Here is a 25,509-nt window from a genome sequence, read left to right as displayed (position 1 = left end):
GAAGGGATGCCATGGTTACTTAGTATAGAGGACATTCCCTTTGTGGATAATGCTCATCACACATTTGTCTAGGTCAGGGGTCGGCAACGTTTACCACTGAAAGAGCCAATATGGACCCATTTCCCACAGAAAAGAAAACACTGGGAGCCACATAATGAAATAACACTGCATACAACGGGTTTTTTTTTGCCTTTATGCTATGTATAAACAAACTATAATGTGTTGCATTTATGAAATTGATGAACTCCTGCAGAGAAAACGAAATTACATTTCTGCATGCAACAAAAACATTTTGAACTCCGAAAAAAAGACGTTGGGTTGAAGGTTACTCCATAGTTAGCCTACCTTGGATCGAAAAATTAAAAGGAAGCGCGCACTGGTGGGTGTCAGGCATTGGCAGTTGTGATGTATATTAATAGCGATAAAAAAACACGTTGTAGCGGTGTAGCGCTACACGCAGCGCTAAAATAAAGACTGCAGTCAAAGGTAGCTTTATTCGAACTAAACAGCCTTGCTTTAAAGCCTCCCTCAACCCGTCCCCGTGGGTGCGGATGTTCCAAAAGACACGTACTCACAAACCCCCGTAGGCTATCTCCCTTAGCCGGAACGGTGGCTAATTGTGAGCCGGTTCGGATGTGCCAGGAAACGGTGTCTCCACAAAGTTTTCAGATTGTACAAGATCACCATAATCTTCAAATTTCGAATTACATTTCAAAAGCTAACAAACCACGGGGAGCCACATCACAGAGATCAAAGAGCCGCATGTGGCTCTGGAGCCGCAGGTTGCCGACCTCTGGTCTAGGTCCTTTTGAAACTTTCGGTGCAAGGTTTCACTTGTTGCCTCTTTTCAACAGCCATCTTTGAAGCAGCTGACTGCTGCTAATATTACACAAATTTGCTTTTAGGGTTATCTCCCAACATCCCCAAGATTTCAGATGTGAGAAGTATTCACTGATTGATAGCTATATAATGCATTAAGATAAGAATTTGCATATTTATACAATGGAATCCAGCAATACTATGTTGCAAATCTACCACTGAAGTATCTCAACCTTAAATCCACAAGTCAAAAATTAGGAAAGGAATTTCTTAGATCTTATAGAAGAAGAAACAAGTGTTTATAAACCTTTAACTGTGAAATTCAATTAATGCAAAAAGTAAAAGTGAAAGCTGCATTAATTGAGGAAACACAAATAAAACTGCAGATAACAACACACACAAAATGCTGGTAGAACACAGCAGGCTAGGCAGCATCTATAGGGAGAAGCGCTGTCAATGTTTCGGGCTGAGACCCTTCGTCAGGACTAACCGAAAGGAAAGGTAGTAAGAGATTTGAAAGTAGTGGGGGGAGGGGGAAATGCGAAATGATAGTAGACTGGAGGGGGTGGGATGAAGCTAAGAGCTGGAAAGGTGATTAGCGAAAGTGATACAGAGCTAGAGAAGGGAAAGGATCATGGGACGGGAGGCCTCAGGAGAAAGAATGGGGGGAGGGGGAGCACCAGAGGGAGATGGAGAACAGGCGAACAGCTAAATTTATCAGGGATGGGGTAAGAAGGGGAGGAGGAGCATTAACGGAAGTTAGAGAAGTCAATGTTCATGCCATCAGGTTGGAGGCTACCCAGCCGGTATATAAGGTGTTGTTCCTCCAACCTGAGTTTGGATTCATTTTGACAATAGAGGAGGCCATGGATAGACATATCAGAATGGGAATGGGACGTGGAATTAAAATGTGTGGCCACTGGGAGATCCTGCTTTTTCTGGCGGACCGAGCATAGGTGTTACACGAAACGGTTTCCCAGTCTGCGTCGGGTCTCACCAATATATAAAAGGCCACACCGGGAGCACCAGACGCAGTATACCACATTAGCCGACTCACAGGTGGAGTGTCGCCTCACCTGGAAGGACTGTCTGGGGCCCTGAATGGTGGTGAGGGAGGAAGTGTAAGGGCAGGTGTAGCACTTGTTCCGTTTACAAGGAAAAGTGCCAGGAGGGAGATCGGTGGGAAGGGATGGGGGGGGGACGACGAGTGGACAAGGGAGTCACGTAGGGAGCGATCCCTGTGAAAAGCAGAAGGGGGGGTGGGAGGGAAAAATGTGCTTGGTAGTGGGATTCCATTGGCGGTGGCGGAAGTTACCGAGAATTATATGTTGGACCTGGAGGCTGGTGGGGTGGTAGGTAAGGACAAGGGGAACCTTATCCTGAGCGGGGGTGGCAGGTGGATGGGGTGAGGGCAGATGTGCGGGAAATGGGAGAGATGTGTGGAAAATGAGAAATGGGGATTGCAGATGCTGCAATCTGAAACAAAAACATAAGTGTTCAAAGAACTCAGCCACCCAAGGAGCAACTGTGAAAAGAGAAACCTATTAACATTCCAGGTTGAAAGCTCTTAATCAGAATTCATGAAAGAAAACAAGCTAGTGCAAATAACTGAGAAACTGGGGGAGGATAATGTGTAGAACAAATGCTTTTTCATTGTTTCACCCATTGTTTCATTGGTTCTAACCTTCTCCGTTTCTTGGAATAACTTGCCTTTTTTGACAAGGAGTCTTCAGCCTGAAAAGTTAATTCTGCTTCTCTTCCCATAAGATTGGCTTGACTTGCTATTTTGAGCATTTTAGCTTTATTTTTCAGTTCTGATGGGTCTTTGACCTGAAATGTTAAGTGCTTTATTTTCCATAAGTGCAGCTTGAGAGGCATTCTCCCAATGTCTCTGTTACTACGTCAGTTTCCTCCATAGGTGGCCACGTTATGATTAATAAAGTTCTTCACCTTCATTTGAAATGGCAGCACAGAGAGACACAGTGATTTCTCCAGCTCCCAATAATGATGCTAGTTTTAAATTCTTAGATAGTGTTTCTAAGTTTCTAGTCAGGGATTTCAGTCAACCAAAGCTCTGCAAATACAGTGCTGCTGCACTCTTAAAGAAAATTACTTTTCAAACTGCTGGCAGTAGAATTAATAGTGGTGATCAGTGGACTAAGGATTCTATGACATCAGATCCAGTGACAGCAACCTGGCCTCAGCAGCTCAGCAGAGTAAGTGACAGACACAGACAGTGCGAGTGGAAGCAGAAACGTCTTAAGTGAGAAGGGGCACCAGCTAGGCTGAGAGCTAACCCAATCAGGCCAGTGGTATCATCACCTTTCCTGTCCATGTCTATTTGCTAAAAAATAAAATGGACTCACTGAGACTGAGAATGAATGCACAGAAAGAGATGATAAATTGCTGTATTCTGGGTTTCACTGAAACATGGTTAAACAATAGCATGCCCAACTTGGCATTTCTACTTGATGGGATGACCCTGTCGAGGAAATTCAAAGGAGATGGAATCTGTGTATCAATAACAAAGATTGGTGCACAAACCCATCTGTAATTAGCAGTCATAATTCTGGGGCAATTGAATATCTTACAATTAATTGCCAGCCACATTATTTGCTCAGGGAGGTTACTGTTATATTCTTCATCACAGTTTATATCCCCTCCAATCATGAGCACCAAGGACGTTCAGGGAGAGCTTTACAGTATCCTCAGCTCTCTACAAAACAAAGATCTGGATGGTCTCTTCATAATTGCAGGAGACTTTAATCATGTTAACCTGCAGGATAATTTACCTAAATTCCAACAACATGTCACAAGGGAAACAAACAGACTGGACCATGTAGTATTTATATAAACAGACGCTGTATTTACTAAACCACCCCACATCTTCAATTTGGCCTCTTCGATCACATCTCCATATGAAAATAGAGAAACCATCACTGTAAGATATAATAATGCAATCTCTTTATTATTATTGGAGCTTCAGGACTGCTTTGACCAGACTAATTGGCAGATGTTCAAAGAGGCCACAACAGAGCAGGCATAAACCTCGAGAATATGCCTCATCTGTCATCAGCTACATCAGTAGGGGCATAGAAGACATTGGTACCTTAACAGCAGTCATTTCACACACAGCGGTGTGCTCCCTACAGGAAAACCTGTCTAATAACAATCCCTGGCTGGGCATCAAGCGCATTACTGACTATGCTCGTGTGCACATTCCTTTACTGCCATAGCATCTGTCATGCATCTGGCCTGGACACACCTGGAAAACAAAGGCAGGTGTATCATAATGCTATTTCTGGACTCCATTCTGGTACTCAACACTACTGTCCTACAGACCTTGATGAACAAACTCTCCTTGGTCTAAATACACCACCTTGCAACTGGTGTTGGACTTCTCAACCAACAGGCTTCAGATAGTCTGGATGCACAACCGCTTCTCTCTACCCATCATCCTCAACATGAGTCCCCCCACCCCCCCACCCCGGGCTGTGTGCCGAGCCCATTGCTGTACAGATTGCTCATACATGACTGCACAGCCAAACAATCGAATAATCATATTGTCAAGTTTGCCAATGACACGACAGTGGTGGGGCTCATCACCAACAATCGTGAGATGGGTTACAGAGAGGAGGTGGAAGAGCTCGAGGCCTGATGCTAGACAAATAATCTCTTCCTCAATGTTAGCAAGACAAAGCAGATGATTATTAACTTGAGGATAACTCACACCACTCAGACGCATGGGAGTACACATCTCACATAACGTTTTATAGTCTCAGGACACATCCTAAACAGTCAGGAAAGCTTATTAATGCCTGTACTTTCTGAGGAGGCTGAAGAGAGCTGGACAATGCACATCCATACTCATGTCATTCTACAGATGCACAGCGGAGAGCATCTAAACAAGATGCATACTGCATGGTATTAAAACCGCACTGAGGTGGACAGGAAGGCTCTAGAAAAGATCATTAAAACTGCCAGCATCAAGGACATAAATACAGAAAGGTGCCGGCAAAGGGCCAGTAACATCATGAAAAATTCCACCCATCCTGCTCTTGGATTGTTTGTCCCACTCCCATCAGAGAGGAGGCTATGTAGCATCCAGGCCAGGACAACCAGACTCAAAAACAATTAACTTCCCCAAACAGTAAGGTTTATAAACACCTCTACCCACTAACCCACCCATTCACACCCCCAAACGCCACTACTTTATCATTCTCTTATGTACTGATACTCCTGTGCCTAGTGTCAATTTATGGACATATAATTAATCTATATATTATAAGCTTTCCTGTGTATTTATATTTATTGCATTTATTATTATATTCTTTATGTTATCGTGTTTTTATTTGTGCTGCATTAGATCCAGAGCAACAATTATTTCATTCTTCCTTACACGTGTGTACTGAAAATGATTTTCTTTCTTTGCAACCAACTTTCCTGATTAATTTAAATGTGAAATAGTACCAGAAAATTTGGAACTAGATTAGTAACCCTGGTCTCAGCCTATCAGAATATTCATTTCATTTTATTCGCCTATCCTCTATTTTCTCAACAAATTTAATTAGTTTTTTCATTTCCCAGCTTGATGAAGGATCTTTACCTGAATGCTAATACTTTTTCTTTCCACAAATGACATCAGACCTGCCATGCGTTTCCAACATTCTGTGCTTTTATTTTAAGATTTACGATTTTTTATTGTCATCAATTGTTCCTTTGACCTCATTTGTTTTAATTCACTCACTGCATACAAGTAATTGGCAGAATCTGCATTTATTACTCATTCCCAAATAATTGTATTATTAAGGGCCTTTAAGAATAATAGTGAACTAATATAGTTTATTTAAATGTAGATAACTCTCTTGTAGTTTCATGATCACCATTAGTAAATTTGAGGTGTAATTTAATTAATTGAACTGAAATTCAATCTATCTTCTGAATAAGTACCACTACAATTCTAACACTATGCTCTGCCACACCTATAAATCTTTACTCCTATAAAAAGAGCTATATACAATAGAAATCCCCTTTTATTTCCCCTCAGTGAACTCTGATTGTAACATAAAATATGGTCAGCAAATATCTGAATACGATTTAAAAATATATTCTCGAACAATCTTGCCAAGTACAATACTACTTAAAGAAAGACACGCCTGTTGTTATTCTTAAGTTAGGTCCATTTCTCAATATAGCATAGGTACAGGGTAACTTAGAGATACACCCACATGCAAAGAGGAACATTAGTGCAGTGCCTGCCAATTTAAAATTAAGTAAATCTGATACAAGAGCATCTCTGATGTGAATTAATTGATTTTACATTAAAACATTTTCTTTAGGTCCTGTACAATGTAGGGCCCAAGAAAGAATTCAAGAAGATCCAATTAAGCAAGTCAAGCGTTATGGATTAGAAGATATAAATAAAATGCAGATGCTGGAGATCTGAAATAAAACCAGAAAACGTTGAAAATTCAGACAACATCCGTGAAAGAGAAATAGCTGCAGACCTGAAACATTTTCTGTTTCCTTTTCCACAGATGCTGTCTGAGCTGCAGTTTTTCCACCATTATCTAATCTAATTTGTAAATCAAAAAGGTTTAATCCCTGCAAGCGGTGAGCTGGACACTTGTAATTAGTGGCAGAGTGGCACCAAAGGAAAATAAGTTTTGAAGATGATGCCACAAGATTTTAGGCAAAGTTAGTGAACTTTTGCAGGGTTGGGGAGGGTGGGGTGCAAGGATTGCTGTGCAGCACAGGGTCTAAAAGGACATGGGGCAAGCAAATAAATCAAAGAGGACATACCTAAGTAGAGTTCCCAGTGCCAACTGGGACCTGCTCAGAGAAGCCTCTTGAAATCAAGCTGCTGGAGAGTAAATATTGCTATTAAAACCTAGTTAGGCTGGGAGTGTCCAAGGCGAAGAGTGCCTCACAATAGTGTGAATAACATTTTTGCCGGAACACCTGATGCAGAAAGCAGCTTATTTGTATGTGTGCATCAATGTATTTACAACTGGAATTACGTTTTCTGCCTTGAAGCAAAACAAATGCTCAGTATATGTATAGATTAAGAAGAAATCTAAGCTATCAGTGCTTCTGTTGAATGAACGAATCTTGACTTTGGTTTTAGTAAGGGCCTGACAATTGATCTTAGTGATGCTAAGTTCTTGATAGGAAGTTGGAACCCACCATGAGCTAACAATTATGCATTCAAATACTCAGCCAAATATTTGCTAAGCATCAATTCAGTAGAGTTAGGCCTGCAGTTAAAAAGGCCACTATCATGTTTCAATAAAACTTTAAATATAAATAAAAAGGTCATAAGATTGACCTATACCTGGGAAATGCTATTCCAATTATCATCATACAGAAAGTTTCCAGGATTTGAAAAAAAGAATCTCACAACATCAGTCAACATTTAACATTACATTAAGGACTTGATGCATTCCCTTTACCTAAGTTTTATCTAGCCTTACTAACAAAGTTAATTACGTCAGGACTGCCCAAGTATTTATATAACAACAATGCAAATGAGCGGTAATAATGACTAACTTCAAAAGATGACATTTTTGCTGCGCTTGTGAAGGTATTTTGTAGTTATTAGTGATGTAAACTTGTATAAACAGTCTAAGTGTTTTACAATTAAGAACTAACATTTTATACAAAAAAGTGAAATTACACATTAAATAAAATTCTGGATAAATTCCCCCAATCTACTAAAGTAAAGAAATAAACCTTAATTTTGATTTCTTCTTTCCTTTCCTTTTCTGCTATTTTTTTCTGTTTCTCTGCTTCTTTCCTTTTACGCCTTTCTTCCTCTCTACGTTTTCTTTTTTCTTCCTCCCTCAAACGTTTTTTTTCCAGCTCCCGCCTTCTTCTTTCTTCTCTTTTTTCCTCTCTAATTCGCTGGAAAATAACAAGATTCAATTGAAGAAAATGCCAGTTTTATGAACAAATGCTGGAGTTAATAATAAAGATAATTTAAAAAATAAAGTTCCACCTGCTTTTCCAGCTTCTTGTTTTTGATATATTCCAGAAGAGGGGTTGTTCGCTTAGCTGGAAATAATGCAGTAATTAAATTTAGTTTCTAAACAATCATCATTCCTCCAAAATAAAATGTATTGGCATAATTTATACTTTCAAGGTATTCATGCAAAATTGTATTGCTATTACATGCCTTAAAGAGTTTCATCATTATTACTCTTTCAAAAGTTATATCAATTCTGATTAATTTTGAAATATACAAGTCAAATTAATTTCCCTTCATCATTTAAATATTAGCACAACAGTGAGGAAGTAATTTTGCTAAGAATGCCAATATTTTGAATATGCGCAGTTTATATTGTGGAATTCCATTTCAATTGGCTATAGTGAACAAGTGCAATTATGCAGTGGTTCAATAGTCACAGCTGTGACTTTAAAACAACTGCGCACCTGTGTTCTTGTACACGTGCAGCTGCTTCCAAGTTCTGTTTACACCTTTAAGTTCCTGGCTATAGACATTCTCCAGAGTTGGAAATTGGTCTGTACCTGCCAGCAATGCAAAAACAAATTTTCAGGCTGTACATATAAACTATGAACTGGAAAAGTTTGAGCCCAATATTGTGAGAACCATAAAATTTATAGCACAAAAGGATGCCATCTATCTCATTGTGCCTGTGCGGTTCTAGCTCCTTAACTAGAGCTATCGATTCTCATCGCATTTCTCCTGCTCTTTTTCCTGTAATCCTTAAAAATAAGAATCATAGGTTAACACACACAAAAACAAATGATACAGTTATTAAAGATACCACTGGTGCAGAGAAGCACATGCTAAATTCAACAACATTTTTAATGCTTAGTTTAGAAGAGGGAGTGAAAGTTAAGTCATTGCACAATTAGATTTGTGTGTGCAATGATATATGTTGATACTGGTGAAGATCTCAGATACCCAAAGAGCCAAACAACAGTGAAAAGATAAATGCATATAGTTGGTTGCCTGTTGCAACATTGATCAAGTGTTAATCAGATAAATATGGGACATTTGGGTCACCCACTCAATTCATGAGATCTAGGTATAGTTAATTAATCCAACTTGTACGAGGCAGACCCAACTGCATGCAAGAAAGGCAGGTGTTACATTCACATAATGTTTTTCATGACTTAATGGTGTCCCAAAGCACTTTAGAGCCAATGAAGTACTTTTGAAGGGTATTCCCTGTTAGAAGATACGGAAAGGCAAAAGTCAATTTGTGTACTGCAAGGTCTTACAAACACTAATTAAATGAATGACTTGGAAACCTACCAGTGATGCTGGTCAAGGGCTAAATATCAGCTGGGATACAGGCAGAAGTCTACTCTAAAATAATTTATGAAACATTTTAATTCAGAACCTTGCTATAAAGTGCCAGCTGAAAGGCAGCATTCCCAACACTCCACTTATGTGTTAGCCTAATTGATGTCCTCTAGAGTGCCGTATATTGCACAAAGCCAAGACTGCCACTTGAAGCATTGCATCTATTGTTCTAGATAGCAAGCTTATTTAATTATTCCTTTCCATCCTATATAATCTTTATATTATATATTTTTGTGTATGCCCTTTTTGATTTTTGAACATTGTTCCTTTTCGAATAAGATAGGCTGCTTAGGCATTCTGTCCATGAGACAAGCACAACCCATTTCAACTGAATTTTGATTAGAATGGATTCAATCTTTAAAACTGCAGCATGGACAAAGACCAAGTGTTTAAAATCTCAAATACCCATCTGATATCACAACCTTTTAAAAGCGCCAATGATATAGAATTTGAATGTTTCTGATATCCACGTTGTCCAAGTCCCACAATTATAAACTTCCTTAAAAGTTTAAAGTACACTTGGCCATGGCTAACAGTTGATGTATAATCCATAAGGACTTTCCCAGAGAACCTTTTCTAACTAGAACCTGATTAGTCTTTACCAAGGAAGGCAATTGCTAGACAGAAACCAATTGTGGTTCCTCAAATAACTCTGTAGTATGTAATGGAAAGAATGTTCTTGTTAGTATCATTTTGTTTTGCTGCAAGTTCAAATCTATGGATAGAATATCATGTTTAGTTCTAAATGTGAAGAAGTTGATGTGGGTATATTGCTTTTTTAATGTGTTAGGTAATGGAGTGAAATCATTATGTAAAATGAGTATTAACTATCTTAGCTGTATGATGCAGTTGCCACTGAAGAAGGCATAAGACAAATAATAAATATTATGATTTTGGCATATCATTATATAACATTAAAATGACATTGGTAAATATTTAAGAGAATGCACTAGATAGCCTTTGTAATCTCAATTTCTTAAATGTGTTGCTCAATGGTCTGGTGTAAGGGCAGTTTCTGGCAAGTGCAAGTTCAAGCTCAAATTTAACTGTCATTCAACCATACATGAATATCCATGAATACAGCCAAATAAAGTGCCATTACTCTGCAACGAAGGTGCAAAACACTGTACCAACAATCATATACAGCACAAAGCATACAGATTACATATAATTACAATAGCAATAAACATAAAAAAATAATTCAGCCCAAATCCCTGAGTGTCATGTCCTGTAGATTGATGGTGCATGGGAAAATGTCAGCAAGAACAAGCGATCAGCAGTCCAATCATCACACTAATGCAGATGCAGATGAACTCAATACAGCTGGTCTTCCACCGAGCAAACACTGGACGGCAGCAGTTGCTGAGGCCATGGGGCTCCCCGCATCAGCAAAGGATATACGTCAAGATGGTTAGTGACTCGAGCCAGGACTAGGCCTTTACTGTGGATGAAGTAATGATGGGGGAGCAGCAGGGGATTTGGAAAGTGGGAGGGAGAGAAACACTATAGCGCTGTATAGTACCTATAGAGGATGAGGGTAGAAGGAGGATGGGGAAGAGGCTTTGTTACCTGTGCCGCCTTGTGAGGGCAGAAGCATCATTTTCTGTTGGTGTTGGAAAAGGCACTAGAGCCTGGTGCAGTGGTGTAGCACACAGGATTTGCAGAAAAAGAGAGGAAAGGAAAGGGAGGTAAATTGATATCAGGAGCCTTACTGGTCAAGCACTAATTTCAAGAATAAGGGCTGGTAAACACAGAAATTGTGGCTGCCAATGAAATGGTGATGAAGAGTGAGGAGATTGGAAATTCTATTCCTGGTGTAATTGTGAGGTCCAGGAATTTGGAATTGAGATCAGAACACAGTAAGGGATGTAAGAGAAGTAGGTAGGTGGGGGTCCTGAAGGGTAAAAGGTCAGCAAAGGACTTGCCTGATAGAAGTTCCTGACCAGACTGGTAAGTTATCCTGGGTCTGCTAAATACTTTCTGTTCCCAGGAAAATGTGGTCCTGGTTTCCTTATACTGCTCTATAAGCAACTTTACACAGTTTTGCAATTAATGTAGTGTTTTCTAATTAATGTTTTGCTTTCTTGGCCAGCTTTTAAAGATCCATTTATTCCAATTTTGTCCTCTGAGCAATAATGACTCTTCCATCCATGCTAATAGAATTCTCCAAATATTCTAATTTTGTACATCATGCTTTTAGATGGAACCTTGTCAAATGTGTTCTGAAAATCCAAATAGTACCTATATATTTCTATTTCTCTACTCTGCTTTTTACATCCTCAAAGAATTCCCACATTTGTCAAATGGGACTCACCTTTTATAAAACCACATTGGCCTAGGTTGAATACATTAAGCTTCTCTAAATGAATCGCTACTTCTTTTTTGATCATAGATTTAACATCTATGAACAACATATAGGCCTATAGCTACCCACTTTAGTCAATGGGATCACATTTTTGCTTTTTCAATCTGCTGGTACTTCCCAGAACTCAGTGAGTTTTAAAACATTTCAACCAATGACTCCACAACCTCTTCAGCATTTTCCTTAAAATGCTCAGATGCAGGTGACCTGCCTCACTTTAGGCACATTAGTTTTTTTCCTAATACTTTGCTCCTTGTGATAGTGAATATTACTAATTCTTCTACAGTGTTTGAAGCCAACCCATTAGAAATCTTTGGATGTTTGCAGTAAAGTTCACTATAAAGACTGCTGCAAAGTACTGATTTTACTAATTTCCCAGTTCCTTGTTTTCAGCTATTAACTCTACAGATTCACTCTGTAGGGATTTCCACATTTACACAAGATAGTTCTTGACTTTTTTCATATATCTATTAAAATACTTGCTCTTTGATGTTATTTGCTAAATTTCTCTGATTGATGGCTCTTGTAAAAGTCTTCATCCTTTAAGGTTAGATGTTTTTGCAGGGAGACAGCAAGGCTGAAGTAATGAATGACTATTTTTCATGTTTTCACAAAAGAGGATGGTGCCAGTATTCCAGGGGAAAAGGAACAGCTTTAAAATTTAAGTATTATATGTTAAGAAAAGGTTGTCAGCATTCATAGAAAAAAAATCAATCAGGCTGAACAGAATGCTGTCAGTTAAATGTGTAAAACAAAACAGAGTCTTTGGCCATTATTCTTCAACCTTTCTTGGATACGAGACAGGCAGTTTTAAAATGTTACATGCCTGCGGAGAGGGGTAAATTTAATAACCACAAACCAGGCAAAACAATGTCAGTAATGGAGAAACTGCCTGGCATTAGCCAATAAAAAACTTTGGTTGTAAAAATAGGTATTAAGGAACATGATTCAGTATGAAAACAGGAAAATAGTTTTCAACAAACTTAGATTGACTGCTTGATCATTGATATGATCAATAAGGCTCATTAGGGCAGAGTGGTTAATAGTGCAAATAGACTTCAAATACTATTGAACAAATGCCACAAAGTAAACCTGAAACACACAAAATTAAGGTAAGTAAAGGTATATATACTAGAAATTATAGTGCATCTATAAAGGCTTGCTATAGGAATGTTACCTATTGCAATGAGATGTAGCACAATGAACTCAAATGTTCTCAATCTTAGCAATAAAGGCCTTTCTGACAAAACCCAAATGAATTTTCCCAAGCTATATTGCCAGCAGAACAACATCATTTGATGAAAGTGTGATGCTAAAATCATTTCAGGTATCTTTGTATATGTAACTAATGTTAGTAAGTGGTCAAAATTTCTGGAAATTGAGAAAGCTAGAAATGGTTGATAATTGTCCTATTTGTCAGATGTTTATTTCCATAAGCCAGTGTTGGACTAAGAGATTGATATTAAAATTGCTTAATTTAATGTATAGTAATAAAGTAGACCTGGGTATAGATGGCATGATTTCAAAATTGCAATAAATACACAAAATGAAAATGCAGTATATGAATGTGGTAGTCAACTTAAAAATAGAATTGATACAATGACAGAATAGTCAATCATGTGGCAGATAAAATTCAATGCAATTTAGCAGTAGACTTTAGAAAGAAGGTCGACTGGAGATATTATAAATTGAATAGTACAAATATGAAGGAGCTATAGAAATTTAAAGATCTGGCAATAGAACATACACACAATTATTTATAAATATGCAGCTAATACAAAAGCAAGCAAGATACTTAGCTTAATAAAACAGGCATAAGTCAATGATAGTTTCACTTCCTCTAAATCAGATGGTTGCAACTTTAATTTTTGGGATTTGAGTGCAAAATATGGACTGAATTCAGAGAGGGTGCAGAAGAGGCAAAGGAGATTTACTATAATGATTCCAGCAATGAAGGACTTCAGTTATGCAAACAGACTGGAGAAGTTGGGAGGAGACTTGATAATAGACCCTCAATATCATGAAGGATTTAGACAGTGGAATTGGAGAGAACCCAATTCGATTGCCAAAATGATCAAGAACTAGAGGGTGTTTAATGAAGGAAATTGTCAAAAGAACAATATGAAACACATGGAAAATGTTTTTTTTAATCTTTAGCAAGTAGTTAGAATCTGAAATGAACTTCAGCAGGGTGAGTAAAGGCAAAGTCAATCACAGCTTTTAAAAAAGGAACTAGATACGTATCTGGAAAGGAAAAAGAAGAGCAGGTCTGAGGGGAGATGGTGAAGGAGTATCTGGATTGTTCTGACATAGACCACAAAGACCTGATTGAACAATCAGCTTCCTTCCCAATTGTATCCATTCTGTGACCCTGTAACGTGTAGAACTGTGACAGTACTCCATCAACAGAGATCTTTTGTCTTTCGGATAAAATTGAATCTGCTCTTTCAAATAGATGTAAAAATTCTGCATCATGAAGCAGTACAAGGTAGGCAGCACTCATGCCATAGCCAACATTCATTTTTCAAATAACAAAATTCATACAGTATATCAGATCTTTATCTTACTGCCATTTGCTGCTAGTAAATTGGCTGTTATCTCGTTAACACTGAGGTAACTTCATTAGATTGGAAGTGTTTTTGATATGGTCTCTAGCTATGATGCATATTGCATAACAGGAAGATTTTTTTTTGTTTGGTTAAACACATTATGAATCACCGGTTCGGTATCTAGTAGAAGAACATTGTGGTAAATTTAGTGTAGCAGAGTCTGAGATGTACCTCAAAGCCAAGGAGTCTGTTTAGAAGCAATTTAACACAGTGGGAATAGGGATGAGGGTCTTAATCATTTATGTATCATTAAACATGGAACTTTTCTCGGAACAAGAAGGTTAAGGGCTGATTGACAGCAATTTTCAAAATTATGCAGAGATTGTTAAGACTAAATAAGAATTTTTTTTTTTCTCCCTACAGTAGTCAATATACAAAAACACAGATTTTAGAGCATAAACAAAATAACCAGAAGGAATATCAGGAGCTCATATGTCTAAAGATAAACTTGCTCGATTCTATTCTCATATTAACCCTCAATGTGACAGATGTCATTCAGAAGTGGCCTCATTGACCCATATGTTTTGGTCATGTCCCACTTTACATAATTACTGGAAGGACATATTTACTACTATTTCCTCAATTTGGAATATAGATTTACAACCTCATTTTATTACTGCAATTTTTGGCATACCAAATGAAGATGGTAATCAGTTTTCCCCTTCAATCAGACGAATGATTGCTTTTGTAACATTAATGGCCAGAAGGTCTATATTACAAAATTGGAAAGAAGTAAATCCTCCTACCACGTTTCAGTGGCTTTCTCAAACTATTTCTTATCTGAGCCTGGAAAAAATTAGAAGCACTATTTTTGACTCATCAATTAAATTTGAAGAAACTTGGAGACCGTTTATTCGACATTTTCATATGAATTAATTTGGCCTTTTCCAGACCTTCTTTCTGCTTATTCATGTTCAGGTATGGAGTTCCGGAGTTTTTTGACACTATCATATACTTGTAAACTATTAGTATTGCCCATGTTAGTTTAGTTTAGAGTTTTATTTTTCTTAATATATATTTTTTTCACATATTTTCAATTTTTTTTTCTCTCTTTTAATGGTTATTTTTGTTTTTTTTCATATATAATCATATGGACTTGATTGATTAAGGTATTTTTTTTCTGCTGATGTTTAATAGGATACTGTTATCTTATTATCAACGTGATTTCAAGTCTATTGTATTCATAATTTACTCATTATTATGTTATGTTTTTTTATATGTATATATGAAAATCAATAAAAAAATTGAAAAAGAAAAAAGAAAAGGAATATCAGAGGATTTTTCTCACACATTGTATTAGCATGACATGAAATGTGGTATCAAAACGGAAGATGCAAGCAGATTCAAATCATTTTCAGAAGAGAATGTACAGGATAATCAAAAAACATGTAAGGCTATAATCCAAAGGCAGGCTGGTATGACAGGATGTGTGTGTTATTCTGCAGGAACTAAATGGATTGATTTTTCATGAAGCTGGCACTGGCATGATAGACTAACTTTACCAAATTGAACCAACTGCAGTAATTTAATGTTTTAATTTTGCTGATACTGGAAAAAATATTTTACACTGTCAAGAGTGCACCATCATTCACTATACCTATATGAAGGTCAGTAATATGCTAAATTGGAATATTAATTAACATAAACAATATTTCTTCAAGGATTAAAATGCCTACTTGCTGAAATCACAAATGCTATTAGTATTAGTTATCAATACTCATTCCCCATGGACATGTTAGTGATAAAATAAAAATATAAGAAGGAAAAACTAATCTAGTCAGAGGTCAGACATAAACAAAATCAATGAAATGACTTGTATGAAATAGCAAACAAAAACAAGGTTAATGGATCTGGTGTTAACTGGATGTTAATTATCCAAAAGTGGAGAAGATCTTTGTCCTATTTGGGTTAGAGATTTAATCTTAAAGTTTTATTTTAAATATAGTTCATAATATTCCTTGTAAAAAATATATAATGAATACATCTACATAAGGAATTATCCCCTGTACAGTTTAACTCACATTTGATTAATGACTCTGACTGACAATATAATAAAATCATAATCAGCCATGCTCCTAAATAAATACTATCAAAAAAAAGGTGACAAAAGTGGACCTGAAAATCACCATCAGACTAACCGATCAGTTCTCTGGTCTTTGCCTCTATCTCGCCCAGTAATGTCTCTGGATTAGCTGCAACTTTCTCTTCATCAGCACAGTAACTTTCCAAAAATTTCTTGTACTCAGGATCTGTAATTACACAAAAATATGTTCAAGTATTTATAAATATTTTAAAAAACTGATGAGACTTCATTACTTTTTATTAGAGTCTATTCGATGTTACAAATAGACCAAGAAAAAATTATTTTAATATGTTTTCTGTTAATTGGTTAAAGGAGAGCAACTTAGATCATTAAAAAGGTATACGAAGGTTAGAGAGCAACTGTGTAAAAAATAATAAAAATTGAATACAATGAACATATATTTAAAAGGAACTGATCAGTTTCAGGCAAGCCTTTTTCCAAATCTCTTTTAGTAAAACAAACATGGCATGTTCATGTTTTTGTACATCAATGGAAGTAGTGAAAGTAAAGTTGAGGCAGGCGCTCAGCCAGGACGTTGTAGAATAGTGGAGCAGTATATAGGGATCTTATGACTTATAGCTTCCACTGTGTTAACAATTTGTATATTCTGTATATATTTTATTCACTTGGTGATTCCAGAAAGGACCAGTGAATTAGTGAATTTGTATTTATTGGACCTATTTAATCCATTTTTAAAAGAACCATTTCAATTTATGACCTCGCTATTCTGAAAATGTGAGGGATCAGACATACTATGCTGTTACAGTGCACAGAAGCAATTAAGGCTCCATTTCCGAACCTCTGTTTTGTTAAAAGGCTGATTGTCAAGAAATGGCTGCATTATTTTGACTTAAGATCTCTGGTGTTGAAGCATAGCTTTGTTTTGGGCCTCCTGAACCCAGCAGAGGTGCTCAGGTCTTATAACATTTAGTAATACTTCTATGTGTATGACCTGAGGAAAAAGAAACTTCTAAAAAGTTGTTGAGATCTGTGTGTAGTATCAGGGTTAATTGTGGAAATGGATTCAACTGCAGTGTTCAAAAGAGAGCTAGTTATCTGAAAAGGGAAGAATTTGTGGATCATGTATAGAAACACGGAAAGTAAAACTCACTGGCATACACTTGCATGGAGCCAGCCCAAACTAAACAGGTTGAATGACCTCCTTCTAAGCTTATCTATACTGTGATTCCATATCAGAAGACATTTTCAATTTTATATTAAAATACTGTCAGCATCGATTTTAATATAGTAATTTATATATCTTGCCGTGTTTTATTTAAATAAACTGCTCAGTATTTATTTCATAGTTATTTATTGCTGTGGATTAATAGTGTATGTTTATCATGTAGCAACATAAAACAATTTAGAGCAGCATTTCACCTATCAGAGTACCAAGGATTTGCTATACCATCCTTGGGTTTCATAATTTATAATCTAGACTGGTAAAGACATAACTCTGGCTTCTGAAACTCAGGAAATCCACATGTGAGTGCCAGATCCTAGTTTCTTAAGTGGATAAAACCTAAACTGTCAGCAAAAAAAAAAATGCACAGAGGGAGAAGGAAGATGAATAAAAAATAAATATCAAAATTGTGAGATCCATCCTAATTAATGTCAAAGATTTTCCTCTTACTAGTTGAGCTTGGGGGTAGTAGGAAACAGGGGTAATATGTGTTTTGTGCTGGTGGAAAGAATCCAAAGATGATAAAAATCTGAAAATCTAATGGCTGAAAATTTTCTAAGATTAATAAAAAATAAATATCAAAATATTAAAAAATTCAGTCATTAGATTTTTTGAACTTTATCATCTCTGGACTCTTTCCACCAGCACAAAACACACATTATCCCCGTCTCCTACTACCCCCAAGCTCATCTAGTAAGAGGAAATATTTTGACATTAATTATGATGGATCTCACAATTTAATTTCCTTTTTAGTTTAATGTGCAGGAAGTTCAAGCATTATATGTAAAATCATTATGAAATAATAAAATATGACTGAAGCATTTTGAGAAATTTTTACAAAGCTTAATAATGCATATGATGTCAATATTTTTCAGTGACAATTGTGGTGCGAGTTAAATTAACTTAAACCAAAAAACAGAAAGCATGAAAACATGCAAAAAGAGGATGGTACTTTTCTGTAGTTTTGAAACCTCTCATCTCAAATTATTGCTCTTCCAAAAGAACAATTTGCAATGTAAGTGCAAACAAGGTAGAGAAATATCTCAAAACATTCAGGAGGAATATAAACTACAGAGACACACAGCTGAAGACTTGATCAACATTACATTACATGTTAAGATCCAGATTAAAGAAAAGTAGTACAGTGAGTTTTAGGCTTGGAACATTTTGGTCTAGGCAAATGCAAAAGCTGTTTTTTGGTAAAGAAATTAAAATTACTTCAGGAGAGCAAGAGATTGTTATTCAAGGATGGAACAAAGATTTAAGCTTATAGGACAAAGAGATTTCAGAGACTGGAGGATCGGAAAATAAGTCAGAGCTATTTGAATATCGGGATGATGAGTTTTACAAGTCATGAAAGGTATTGTTTAAGCAGAAAGCCACAGAAATTGGCAAATGCAGTCATAATAGGTGATGCAGCCAGTTAATATAATCTGAGCAGGACAGTACTGACTAAACTCAAAAGAAATCCAGGCAAAGAAGGAAGGCAACTCAAGAGATAACTGGAATATCATATTCTGTGGTAACAAAGGCAGGGGTACAGATAAGATCATTTGAGAGAAAGTACAGAACTGGCTGACGTTAAGGATAGTTTTGGTGATAGAGTGGATATTCAAGTGCTACAGAGTGGATATCAAAGTTCTAAAGAGACTGCTTCAGCTCCGGACTATATCCTGAAACAGGAATACTAGTCAGGAATTCGAATTTTGGCAGTGACCCAAGACAATGCCTTCAATCTCTGCAGCATCCATTCACAGTAAACAATAGGGCTGTAGGGAGTGTCGTAGAAAAGAAGAACACTGGTATTCAGGTACATGGATCCCTGGAAGTGGAGTCACAGGTAGACAGGATGGTGAAGAAGGCTTTTGGCACACTGCTTTCATCAATCATGGCACTGATGACGTTGGAAGGTTATGATGCAATGGTACAAAATGCTGGTGAGGCCACAATTAGAGCATCCTGTTCAGCTTTGGTCACCCTGCTAGAGTAAAGATGTCAATAAATTAGAAAGAGAGCTAAAAGATTTACAAGGATATTACCAGATTTAATGGACTGATGATGAACAGGTTAGGAATTTATTTTATTCCTTGGAGCATAGGAAACAGAGCTGACCTTAAAGAGCTGTATAAATTTAAGAGAGTGAATGTACTCAGTATTTTCCCAGGTATATATAACAGGTATATACCATCACCAGGAAGAGTTTGAGCAGATAGAATAATAATTTTTAAAAGACAATTGGACAAATAAATGGATAGGAAAGGTTTAGAAGGATATGGGCTAAATTGGACTAGCTTGAATGGGCATCTTACATATGCCTATAATACCCCATTGTAACCTACAACAACCATCTATACTATCCACAATATGACCACCAACTTTTGGGTCATTGCAAACTTACTAATTCCCACTTCCTCATCTAAGTCATTTATAAAATTCATGAAGAGCAGGGATCCCAGAACTCTTCCCTGTCGAACATCATTGGTCACTGACCTCCAGGCAGAATATACTTCATGTACTACCACCTTATGTAGGCAAACCAATTCTGAATTCATAAGCCAATTTTCCCTGGATTCTGTGCTTCCTGACTTTCTGAATGAAGCTACCATGGGAACCTTGTTGAACACCTTACTAAAATCCTCATATGCTATATCCACTGTTCTACCTTCATCAATATGTTTTGTCATTTCCTCAAAGAAATCAATCAGGCTCATGAGGCACAACCTGCCCCTCATAAAGCCATGCTGCCCATCCTTAACTGAACTATGCTTCTCCAAATGTTTGTAAATCCTTTCTCTAAGAATCCTCATGAACTGTTTGTCCATCACTGATGCAAGGCTTACAGGTCTATAATTCTAATAATTATCCCTATTTCCTTTCTTGAACAAAGGAATAATATTTGCTATTCTCCAATCTTTTAGTAATAATCCTATGGCCAGTGAGGATGCAAAGATCATTACTAAAAGTCCAGTGATCTTCTTCCTCACTTCCCACAGTAATCTGGCGTATACCCTATCTGGCCCAGAGGCTTATCTATTTTAATGTTTTTCAAACGATCTAGCACATCCTCTTTCTTAACAGTAACACACTCCAGCATAACAAGGTTCCTCTCACCAGTGAACAAAAATTAAAGTATTTATTAGGGATCTCTCCAAACTTCAGGCACATGTTTCCTCATTTACTCCTGATTGGAATACCTTCATTCTGGTCATCTTCCTGTTCTTCACATATGTGTAAAACATACCCTAATCCTAATCGCCAAGGCCTTCTCATGTCTCCTTCTAGCTCTCCTCAGTCCCTTCTTAAGCTTCTTCCTGGTTACCTGATGACTCTTAAGATTCCTTGCTTCCTGAACCTTATGTTCCTTCTTCCTGTTGACTAGATACTTCACTTCTCTTGTCAACCATGATTCTTTCACCCTACCATCTTTTCCCTGCCTCACAAGAACAACCTATTCAGAAGCTATGTAAGTACATAGGGTTTAGCATGGTTAGCAATTTGGTCAGCATGGACCTAAAGGGTTTCTTTCTGTGCTGCATAACTACAGTACATAGCAAAATTCAATATGTAGGCAATTTTTTACATTATTTTTACATGATAGAAACAAAGGCGGATACGTTTGGGGTGTGTTGGTAAATGGAATGGAAGTAATGTATGGTCTTCAAACTTAAATCCTTAGATTGCTTGATGATGCCACTAAATTTAGGGAGCGGAAACAAATGAATGGATTTTTGTGAATAGTCAATGAAGAAATAAAAGATTCAATTATGAAGCTCAATTACCCCATCTGTACAAACGTATCAAGTAACACTATTGTAGAACAAGAAGAGACACGAGATTACAAATGTTGGAAATTCAGAGCAATACATAAAGGGGAGAAAGGGTTGAGCAAGAGTTGGCATGTGATATGTAGATCCAGGTGAAGAGGGTGATAGGTGAGGGAAGTGGCTAGAAATGCTATCAGATGCTGAGAGGTAATAAGTGGAAGTAACAAATAGCTGGTGGAATCTGATAGCCAGGACAGTGGATCCTTTAACATAGGGAAGATGATAAGGAGGGGAAACAGTGTGAGAATGTATGGGTGATTGAGAGAGTGGGAGATGGAAAAGAGATGGAGAGACAGATTCCAGTGAGATGACAAAGAAATAAGGAATAGAGGGGAGTGATTACCAGAAGTTAGAGAAATTGATATTCATACCATCAGGTTTGAGACTACCAAGGCAGAGTATAAGGTGGTTTTCCTCAAATTTGCATGTAACATCAACTTGACAATAGAGGAGGTTTGTACGGACATGCTGTTATGGGAATTAAATTGGAATTAAAGTGGCTGGCAACTAAGAGACCAAATTCGTTGGTTAATGATTAAGTGAGTGGATTTGGTAACAAAGAAAACAAATGAAAAATATTGAAAAAATGGAAAATTCAATCAGGTGTAAAACAATGTCATGCCAATAGCAAAAACTTGATATTCTAATTCTAATAAAGAATAATTTGATTTTCAATATCCGAAGACATTACAAATATATTAACTAAACCAGAATATATTATAGGGAGAACGGAGTTCCTTACTGAGAAATAAAGGAGGAAACAATATCCTTTCATCATCAAATAATATGTTATTGATAGTTGAGTAGGCATTAAAATTTGTTTAATACATCCTAATCATACATTATAACATTTTATTAATTGATCAAAATTTTAGATGTTAATCAAAGATACCATGTTTTCTTTCTGTTAAATAAAAATTTAAAAACTTCTGCATTGGTTTTTAGTTGTTAATTTGGTTTGGCTTGCATTATTTGGTAAAAGGGCCAACTGAATTTTATCTAATTTTTTTTAATGCAATTAGCTTTATGGCCCTTCTTTGATATTTCCCTTATGAATTAATATTCATAATTGGACACTGAAAAGGCACTATCTCATTAAACACTTCAAGTTAACAACTTGTATGTTACAATGTTGCTCTCTATGTGAGATGAAGTGTTGAACATGTAAATATAAGTACAGTACTAAAAGAGTTATTTTGCTTTTGTTTCATTCAAGATAATTACCTTCTTCAATACTTCCTGATTTTGCATCTTTCTTCTTCAATTTCCTTTTAGAAATTTTCTGAAATGGTGCAAACTCAACTACAGCAGGGTATTCCTGGCCTGCATGTGTTCCAACCATAGGAAGATAAAGAGTAATTTGTTGTTTAATACACGTTTCAAACGAAAATTCTGTTCAAATGTAAGTATTTGCTGTGCTTCCAATGCAAGTCATATTAGCAAATTATGACTGTGAACATAAACAGTGATCATACAGTTTTTAACATTTGACCACAATAAGATTTGGTCTTTAACTAATTTGTAATACATTCCAACTATGAGACATTTTAAACTCTTCATCTGAAATTTGTGTTAACAAATTGATCTAAAATCCATTTTGATCCATTAAACAAGTCCTAATGAGCCAAGCAGTCAAGAAGGTCACAAATTTATAAAGATAAAAATCATGATTCAAAGTAGTGGGCACCATTTGCTCTAATTTTTTTTTACCGCTGCAGAGACCAAACCATTACTCGACAGGCTTTTTTAAAAACATGCCAGAAAATTGCACAGCACTTTAAATGGTTTTTTCTGTATTACGTATATATGAATATTTAGAATGAAAATTGAAATATCACATAGTTTTGATTTTATTTATTAATTGAAAGGTATAATGAAATACAACAAAGAAAATCTTTCACATTTCATAAACTTTTTCTCATCTGTCTTTATTACAAATCCATTGTTTATAAACACTGTTCAGATTAATTTTGTATCCAGAAAAAGATACATATTAATCATCATTAGATCATCAAAATGTTCCACTTCTAGTCTGTTGCTGGATTTACATTTGATTGAATTTATAAGACTGAATCCACCTTTGCAATCAGCACCAGAAGCTTAAAATGTTCCAGCGATGTCAACAAGCATTGACAGTTCTTCAAATTCTTCATTTCTAAGTATGTAGTTCAACATATCAGTGAACATCTTAACTTCTCAGAAATGAAAAATTTGAAATGAATTATTACTGTGATATATTTGAGGCAATGCTTTCATTGTAGTTTGTAATAAGAGCTGAGTATTTTTTTGTCAGTCATACAACGTTCTGTTTTCCAAATTCAAAATTGGTTGTGTTTGCTATTCTTTTAACTCACTATCAGGAAATCTATTATCCAACGATTACACACATGTTGAACAAATCGAATAATAGGCACAATATCGATGTCAAAATTTATAGTTTTTGCTGAAAGATTACTTACCCAAAAATCAGAATGTAGAATTTTTCACATGCAGCTAACACAAACCACAACTCACAACACAAGTAAATGTTGTCAGGCAGTTAGAACAACGGACAGGCAGAATAGCAAAAGTAAAATGTTTGCCTGGATGGCATCAGTGCTTAGCAGGCTGGCTTTTTTATCAACAATGAACTACCGACCTCCATTCTGTGTTTATTGTAACAATTTGTAACAGTGTCAGGAACAAATGCAGGACGCAGACACTGAAGTACGAGGGGGAAGACAGGATGGGGATGCCATGGCATTTAAGGGTAGAGCTGGGGTTCAGGTAGATAGAGTGTCAGGCAGGCAGGGCGGGGCGGGCTCCCGGAGTTCGAGTTCAGATAGACGGGCTCCCGGGGTTCAGGCAGGCAGGCAGACAGGTCTAGGTGGCTAGATAGGCTGGCGGAGAGCTCTCCCTGGGCGGGCCGCATATATCCTGGGTAAGGCCGCCTCCCAGGCAGAAACACCGGAGGCCTGGGCACGATGCGAACCCCTAGGCGGGTGCGGGGCACAATCCCAGAGTTCAGGCGCAAGAGGAGGACGGGGCAGAATGGAGGCAAGGGGTAGGAATGGGCATAGGTACAGGGTGACCAACACAAGTCATGATAGCAGGAAAATCGGGAAAGGTCGACAGACAGCGTGATCGCGTGAACAACACAAACGAGCGGAGAAGTGGGACCAGCGCATGGGAAGAAAGGTGGGGGAGCGGACCAACCTGGCAGTACTGGTATGGGGCAGAGAAGTATGATGAGGAGTAGATCTGAGCCCGGGCAGGATAACAGAATGCAGAGAAGAGTTCGGTGCCAGCGGAGAACAGGAAACAGAACAAAATGGCCACCCGCCTGGTCCCAGTCCCAAGGCCCTTTATAAACACCTGCAGCTCAATGAGTCACAGGTGTGCCTCCTTGAGCCAGGAGGGTCCTAACTAGTTCACGGGTGACGGGAGGGACAACTGCAGGACCCGGAGTCCGGGGCACTCGGACCAGATCGAGACCCGGAACGCGGACTCCGGACCGGACCAAACCCTGACAAACAGTGACAATATAAATACATTGAAGCTCCAAAATGTTTCAAAGATTGTGGTATTTTTATTATTTAGAAAATTTATGGATTATATTCATTAATATATAATTAATTACAGGGTACTTCACAATTACATTAACAGTATACAAAAGAAAATCCTAGCTGTGCAGCGTCAAAGGCTACGTGCGCAAGAGCATTTCAGTTACCTCACGGCTGCACACATGCGAACAGTGGGTAGTGGGTTTGAAAGAATTTAATATTTTTGCACAAATAGCAATTAAGCTTGATTTCTTTTTGGTGCAAACACAAATAAATGTTGATATCCAACAGACATTACAGGAGATGCAGCAGCTGCGGTATTTAATGAGTAAATGGAAGTTTCCTGTAAAATGGGAAGACTAGATTGTTTGATTTGTAACTCAACCATTTTGCATGTTTACCTTTATTATCAATGAAGATATATCCATCAAATCGGTCTCTGAACAGAATTATATCATCAGGATTTTTAAAATTGATGTAAGCTCTGGAGAACAGATGAGGGTAAAGGCTGATAAAAATAAAAGATATATAGTTCACAATTTCATTTAGAACATATAGATAAGTATCATGAAACAACTGACAACTGCAATAAGTGATATTGGCAAATCAAAAAAAATCTAAAATTAGCAAGTCACTAGCAACACAAAAGAAAGAAATTTTAAAAAACACTAAACGATTTTGTGCAATCTGCACTATCATGGAGTTAGCACAATTTAAATCTACAGGTTGAAGTAAAACCAGAAGACTTCTCCAAG

The 25,509-nt window shown here is 37.1% G+C and overlaps 1 protein-coding gene across 12 annotated transcripts in view; it reads right to left on the bottom strand.

Annotated features, from left to right (window-relative positions):
• The window catches only part of upf3a (UPF3A regulator of nonsense mediated mRNA decay), a 57,789-nt gene that overhangs the window by 19,392 nt on the left and 12,888 nt on the right, over nt 1-25,509 (bottom strand). For 8 of the 12 annotated variants that reach the window (XR_009511169.1, XR_009511171.1, XR_009511170.1 and 5 more), the window contains exons 3-8: nt 25,156-25,262; nt 22,437-22,535; nt 16,261-16,371; nt 8,251-8,346; nt 7,817-7,872; nt 7,552-7,722 (exon numbers count right to left, since the gene is read on the bottom strand). Coding sequence is in view for 8 of the 12 variants with exons in the window: in XM_059964338.1 (XP_059820321.1) it covers nt 7,552-7,722; nt 7,817-7,872; nt 8,251-8,346; nt 16,261-16,371; nt 22,437-22,535; nt 25,156-25,262 (640 nt within the window). In the remaining 4 variants the exon portion in view is untranslated. The remainder of the gene's footprint in view (nt 1-7,551; nt 7,723-7,816; nt 7,873-8,250; nt 8,347-16,260; nt 16,372-22,436; nt 22,536-25,155; nt 25,263-25,509) is intronic. The other 4 variants (XM_059964339.1, XM_059964341.1, XM_059964342.1 and 1 more) reach the window with 4 other exon arrangements.

The sequence above is a fragment of the Hypanus sabinus genome, chromosome 3 (assembly GCF_030144855.1).
Source record: "Hypanus sabinus isolate sHypSab1 chromosome 3, sHypSab1.hap1, whole genome shotgun sequence".
Lineage (NCBI taxonomy): Eukaryota > Metazoa > Chordata > Chondrichthyes > Myliobatiformes > Dasyatidae > Hypanus > Hypanus sabinus.
The sequence above is the reverse complement of the archived record's forward strand: the minus strand, read 5'-3'. Positions and strand labels throughout refer to the sequence as shown.